Source organism: Octodon degus, unplaced genomic scaffold, assembly GCF_000260255.1.
Source record: "Octodon degus isolate 3935 unplaced genomic scaffold, OctDeg1.0 scaffold00075, whole genome shotgun sequence".
In the NCBI taxonomy this organism is placed as follows: Eukaryota; Metazoa; Chordata; class Mammalia; order Rodentia; family Octodontidae; genus Octodon; species Octodon degus.
This window is the reverse complement of record NW_004524651.1, coordinates 7,047,336-7,054,435: the sequence shown is the minus strand read 5'-3', so window position 1 is coordinate 7,054,435 and position 7,100 is coordinate 7,047,336. Positions and strand designations below refer to the sequence as shown.

The 7,100-nt window shown below is 52.5% G+C and overlaps 1 protein-coding gene across 1 annotated transcript in view; it reads left to right on the top strand.

Moving 5' to 3' along the window:
* The window catches only part of Dlgap1 (DLG associated protein 1), a 300,841-nt gene that overhangs the window by 264,565 nt on the left and 29,176 nt on the right, over positions 1-7,100 (top strand). Inside the window, exon 7 of the mRNA XM_012515706.2 lies at positions 5,183-5,604. Within this exon, the coding sequence (XP_012371160.1) occupies positions 5,183-5,604 (422 nt within the window). The remainder of the gene's footprint in view (positions 1-5,182; positions 5,605-7,100) is intronic.

Sequence of the window (7,100 nt, the reverse complement as noted above, 5' to 3'; positions counted from 1 at the left end):
ATCAGGGGAAGAATGATGAATTCATAGGATTCTACAGAAGCAGCGTGAGCTTGCTAGCTGCTAGGTTGTTCCTCTGCTTATTTACAGCTGTGCTGGGGGACTCAACACAGGGCTTTCACACTAGCCTACACCCCTGACTTGCCCCTTTGTTAAGACAGGGTCTAGCTAGGTTGCTGAGTTGCGCGGGCTGGGCTGAGTTCTCCATCCTCCTGCCTCAGCCTTCCAGGTGTGCAAACATCGGGACGGGATGCAAGACCTGCATGCGTGGGGAGCAGGAGCACTCCCTGCAGCTAGAGCTCTGAGCACCGCGCTGTCCCTGTGCGCCTCCATACCCTGCTCGGGTGTGGAAGGAAAGCATAAACCCTGGCTCCCACCCCCTCCCACCTGTCTTTCCTATCAGGAGGCACCTGAGTCAGAGGGTGCTGGGCTGATCTCCCCAGCCTGCACAGAACCCTGTGGAAAAAGTCTAAAGCCCTGACAAAGAAGAAGCAGCCCGTGCTTGGACCGTTCATGACTGGACCACCCCAAAGAAACTGCCCACCACTGAGCGGGAGAGGAAGAGGCCCGGGTGCCCTGACTTGGTCTCCGTGAAGTCAGCGGGTGGCTGAAGATGAACTTGCAGGCTCAAGATGAACCTTCTAAGCAGGATGGACTGGAACATCAAGACCTGGGTTCTGCCCCAGCAGTACCAAAGAGAATTATTTTTTTTTTAAAAAAGAACAAGGTTATAAAGATGCTGAGTGTGTACTTAAGTTTCTGTTCACATTTTTGTTTTTTTTAAAACAAGATCTTGAGGCCGGGGAGATGGCTTAGTAGAATAAGTGCTTGCCTGGCAAGAACAAGGTTCTGAGTTCAATCCCCGGTTCCGCAAAAAAAAAAAACACAACATCTTGCTCTGTAGCCCAGGCTACCCTCAAACTCATAACGATCCTCCTGCCTCGGCTCCCCTAGTGCTGGGGTTACAAGGCGTGCACCACCACCCAACTGTGCACTTGTCTTCTTTTCCTACAGTCCTAGCAGCCTAAGAACAGGCCTGTGCATGCCTGTGGGGTGGAGGTGCTTGTGAGAGTCCTCTCCTGAGAACCAGAACCTCATTTCAAGGAAGGAACCTAGAGAGACCAAGAGGTGGTCAGCAGCAGTGACTTCAGCAGTGGCACGGCAGGGTGTTGTGCCCACACCGGTTCTCCCAGCACCTCCTTCCATGGCTCTGTGCCCTTGGGCCAGACCTGGGTGGCCTTTTTCAGAAGTCAAAATTATTACCGCAGTGCCTGCAGGGCAGAAGAAGCAAGCAGCTTCCAGTTTGGAAACCGTGGGCAGCGGGTAGAGGAGGCAGCACTGTGCAGTTCCTTTTCAAAATACAGCAGTGACTCTTGGCGACCCCCTGCTGTGTTCCTATCAAAAATGTAAAACAACAATCACAACTTGATTGCAGCCTGAGCCCAGAGGGGACTCTCCACATGAAAGGCTTGACACAGTTTTGTGGAGCAGAACATTCTTTGAAAGCACTGGCAGAAGAAAGCACTTGTTCAGGGGACTTAATTGATAGATGCTAGCAGCTTGGAAGGCCTGCCCGAGTTCAAAGGCACCGCTTTTAATCCTAAACCATTTTCATTTTACTTAACTTCTTATTTCTTTCTGGGTGACTACACTACAAACTTCTATTAATCTACTGCCAAGTCATTTTTCTTAAGAAGGTGGATACGTTACAAGCTCCTCGCCAGGAGACGGCGCTCAGGAATGCCACTAGCACAGCTCCACGCAGATGAAAACGGAGGCCAGGAAAGGAGGCCGCTCTGCTCACGCCTGGCAGCGTGTGTGGTGGAGAGCAGGCAAGGCCAAGGCCTGAGTCCCAGTGGAAACGCGACACTCCTGGCAGCACAGTATCCTGGAGAGGACAGCCGGGTGTCTTTGAGGCTGGGACTGTGTGTTAGCGAAACCGTCAAGATGTCAGCTGTTGCAAGGCGAAGGGTCCAGTTTGTGGCGGCGCACTGGGTAGCCAGCATGGCTCGGGGTTGACATTTCACGCTGGCGACGGCGCAAGGAGCAGGGGCAGCCTGTGCAGCCAGGGAGAGAGCAGGCTGGCAGCAAAGCATCAGTGCATCCGCCTCTCCTGCCACTGCCCATACCAGAGTCTTAGAACGAGGCTTGAAGGCTTCCACACGGTGTGATTTTTTTTAAATTTTCATTTTTGGCCTACTTGAGCAATGAAGAATTTAACAAAGGGAACCAGACCTGACATTTTCAACAGATGCATTTTCTTAAAAACATCCCACAATGACACATGCTGACTCCAGCTGCCCTGTCTTCCTAAGACAGGTAGTGATTTTGTCCAGGCTGGTCACTGATGCTGGTCAATACTGCAGCCACTGAAGAGAAATAATAGATGGAGTGATTTATTGGTTTCTTTGAGATAGGGCATTGCTTCATAGTCCAGGCTGGCCTTAAATTCACTGTGTAGCCCACACTGGCCTCACACTCGTGGTGACCTCCCCTCCAGCCTCCTGAGTGCTGAGACTGTGGGCGTGAGCCACCACACCCAGTTCAAGACTGGATTCATTGAGATGACTGTACTCGCTCCTTTTTGTGGCCCCCAGTCTTTCTACAGCTGTGCACATCATGACTTGCTTGTATTTTTCTTAACATTATTTTTGACATACTAGACCAGTGACGGCGAACCTTTCGGAGCTTTCCCTAACATAAACCGTGGGCCACAGGTTCACCATCACTGGACTAGACTATTCATTTTTATTGGCTTGAGTAGTTAAGTAGAGTTGCCCAGGGTAGTAAAAAAACAATGACACAGGGCTGGGGAGATAGCTCAGTGGATTAAGCGCCTGCCTGGCAAACACAAGTTCCTGAGTTCAATCCTTGGTATAAAAAAAGAAAAGGCACATAATCTGGTACACTTAAAGTGATATGGTCATAGTTTAGGACACTGTCCTCTCAAGCTGGCACTGTTGATTACGAAAGATTAATCAAAAACCCACGTGCAGTAGACTGTCTTAGAATGGCATAATCACGAGCTACCCGGGACAACTACCCCTTGCTACCCACTGAGATGCTTGCTGGCAAAGAACCAGACAAATCCTGACGAAGCTGTAGGGACATGAACCCCAGCACCCTGGTGGTGGGAATGCGAAACACGGAGCCACTGTGCAAAACTGTGTCTCTGGCACCTACTCCCCCCCCCCCCCCGACGCAACACCTGCACTCTGAGCAAGAGGAGCTTTATTTCTGCTGCCGGTTTCAGTCCACATTCAGCCAGCTCCGAGGCACTGCAGCGGGGCCTTCGCAGGTCGCGCCCCAGTGACCGCCTCCCCGGACAGAACCGCGCCTCCTAAGGCAGGCCAGCTGTGAGCCCCCACGATCCAGATACCTCCCAGAGGTCCCATCATGAGTGACTGCGCAAGGCTCTTGGGGGACATCCAGATATAAATTATCAAAGTGTGATAATTCTTCAAAAAACGAAAAAGACAGTTGGTGTCAGGTCTAGTCATTCTACTGCGGGGTCTAGCCCCAGAGAACCGGAAGCCAGGCCTCGGGGAGATGCACACTCACGTGCGCAGCACACTGCTCACAGCAGGTCACGGCAGCACCAGCGTCGGTCAGCAGGCGGACAGGCGCAAGCACGCGCTGGGTGCCACCACAGCGCACCGTTCACGCTCATAGTGAAGGGATTCCCACGCATGCTCCCACGCGTGTGCGCCTGAGGGACGGGCAAACTGCACGGATCCTCATGCTAGGGACACAGAGTGGTCACTCCACAGAGACGGAAGCTGGATGGTGCTGGCAGCGGCGGGCTGGGGCTGGCGTCAGCCAGGGTCCGGTGGATAGAGAGGTCTGGCTGCAGCCATAAGAACGTTCTGGGGACGTACAGGGCAATGGTTATGCAGAGAGGCCCACGCGCTTAACACTGCTGAGCAGTACGCATGCGGCAGACTATGTTACGTTTTGTCACAATGACATAAGCCAGCCAGCCAATGTGGCACACACCTGTACCCTGGCACTCTGGGTGGCTGAGGCAGAAGGATCTCCATCAAGTCCAAGCCCCAGGCTGGACAATTTAATGATGTAGCAAGACCCTGCCTCAAAAAATGACAAAGGGCTCAGGATATAGCTCAAAGGGAAGGCCCTGGGTTCAATCCTCAGTACAATACGATAAAATAAAATGCCAGGAAGTGACCTTAAAATAAATACAGAAAGGATAACGACTCATGAACTTGTCTTCTCCAGCCGGCTCCTATTCAGTTTGCTGTCAGCGCCTCAGTTCCCAAGGGAACCTGCAAGCGTGCTTTGCGTGCTTTGCGTGCGTGCAGGAGTACGTGCGAGCATGCGCTGTAAATGACCGGTCCCCACCCCCACCCCCACCCCCGCCAGGGCCCACGGACTCTCAGGGTGAGAAACGCTGCCCGCGGGCTGGCCCGTGTGCAGGGCCGGGTGGACCTGTGACACCGTGTCTTTCATCACGTGGGCAGAAGAGCTGTGCAGAGGCACAGGCAAGGCCCGGTGGAGGCAGGGACAGGGTGGAGGGAGCCCAGGGAGGCCTGGCTTGCTGTCAGGTCTACTCGCCCTGCGGGCGCTGCTCGGTGAAGCGGCCCCCAGATCGCCCCGGGCTAGCCGCTCAGGCTGAGAGTCAGTAGAAGTGCCTCCTTCCCCGTTGGCACCCTGGATTTCAGGGTTTAAGCCACCGCAGGTTTGCAGCAGGAGCTGGGCGCTGGACATTAACCCTACTGTCCCAGCTGCCCACTTGTCCCGCTTGTAAAATTGCCCAGATGTGGTTCAATGTTTGATCGGAACCGAGTTGAGAGATTTGTGTTCATTGCCTGAGAACACTGGATCCATGTTGCCAGCATCAAGGTCCCCACCTCAGACAGGAGTGTCCCCCTCCATGTCACACAAGGAAAGTAGACAGTAGTTTTGTTTCGAGAAATACCCTTGAACTGCAGGGTGTGGCGCTGCACATCTGTAATTCCAGCACTCGGGAGGCCAAAGCAGGCGTAGACAGAGACAGAGACAGACAGCCAGACAGACAGAGAGAGAGAGAGAGAGACAGAGAGAGACAGAGAGAGACAGAGAGAGAAACAGAGAGAGACAGAGAGGAATAGAAAAAAGAAAGGAAAAGAAAAGAAAAGAAAGAAAGAAAAAGCCTCTCAAACTAAATCTCCTTCCTCCTTCTCTCAAGCTTCCGCAGGTTCACTCGATCCAACAGTGTGACCACAGCCGTCCAGGCTGACCTGGACTTCCACGACAACCTGGAGAATTCTCTGGAATCCATAGAGGACAATTCCTGTCCCGGCCCGATAGCCCGGCAGTTCTCCCGGGACGCCAGCACCTCCACGGTCAGCATCCAGGGCTCAGGCAACCACTACCATGCCTGTGCAGCCGACGACGACTTCGACGCGGATTTTGACCCATCGATTCTGCCCCCTCCCGACCCCTGGATCGACTCGATCACGGAGGACCCCCTGGAGGCCGTGCAGCGGTCCGTGTGCCACCGGGACGGCCACTGGTTCTTGAAGCTGCTGCAGGCGGAGCGCGACCGCATGGAGGGCTGGTGCCAGCAGATGGAGCGGGAGGAGCGCGAGAACAGCCTTCCCGAGGACAGTAAGTACCTGCGGCGCAGAAGACACCTGGGCGCGCACGGGCTGACAGTCTGCGTCCTGCGCTGCCGAGAGGGCCCGGGGAGGACGGCGCACCGTAGCTCAGGTCTGCGGCGTCCCTCTGTTCCTCTGAGGAATAGCACACACAGGGTGGAGGCCGTCTCGTATTCTACCATCATCCCCTTCCCGAAGACGAACTTGAGGTTCTGCTGGTTCCCAAATCATTCAACTTCAGTAGTTTCAGGGTTCCTAGATACGGGAGCCCTGGGCACTGATCATCCTCACAGTGTTGCAGCTTGTGTGCTCATTAAAGCGAGGCTAGTGTGCTCATCACTAGAAACCCAAGTTTACTGCGTCTTTTCACCTGCTTGGCACTCTCACTCTTTTAGGTTTAAGGAAGGCAAAAATTCAGCTAGGACAGTTAACAAAATCGCAGCTATGTGGGAGGTTGAGGCAGGAGGAACAGGAGTTTGAGCCTGGGTGGTTTAGCAATTTAAGTGAGACCCAGACAGGGATCACTAAATGAATAAATAAACAAATAAAATATACAAAATTAAAGTATTTTTTTAAAAAAGGTTAGGAAGATGTGCTCCCTTCGGCAGCACATATAGTAAAAAAAAAAAAAAAAAGCGTTGGAGAGAGGGCCGGGGAGATAGCTCAGTAGAATAAGCACTTGCCTGGCCAATGTAAGGGTCTGAGTTCAATCCCCGGTTCTGCTAGGGAGATGGCTCAGTGGGAGATGGCTCAGTGGAATAAGCACTTCCCTGGCAAGCGCAAGGGCCCTGGTTCCCCCAGTTGGGAATGTAGCTCAGTACAAAGGTTCTGGTTTAAATCCGCAGCACCTGGGGGCAGGCAAGCTAGCTTAGCGCACTAAAGCACCTGCTTAAGCTTAGAGACCCTCAGGCAAGTGCAGGCAGCACATGCCCTGCCAGCCCCGCCCACAGCATGGCCAGCCAGAGTCTGGGAGGGCACAGCCCACGGGAGGCTGAAATCGGGAGAATCACCACGAGTCCGAGCTGCATAGTGAGACCTACAACAACCAGATACATTTTTAAAAAGAATAAAAAATACAAAGGCAGCCGGGGGCCGGGGAGACATTTCAGTAGAATAAGCACTTGCCTGGCAAGCACAAGGGCCTGAGTTCAATCCCCAGTTCTACCAAAAAAATAAAAAACAAAAAAACAATAAATCCCCAGCACCTAAATTAATTCAAGAAAGACCCTTGAAGTGCCAGGTGTGGTGCTGCACATCTGTAATTCCAGCACTCAGGAGCCTGAGTGAGCTTCCTGGGAGTTGAAGGCCAGCCTAGTCAAATAAATAGGTCAAAATAAATGAAAAAATAAAATATATAAATGTTGCCCATTTTTGCACACTATTATTTTCAAACTCAGCCTTTTAACAATTCTTGTTTTTTAATGTTCTGTTTTAATTAATTAATTAATTAATTAGTTTGTGTGTGTGTGTGTGTGTGTGTGTGTGTGGCCAGCTCAGCCCACCAGG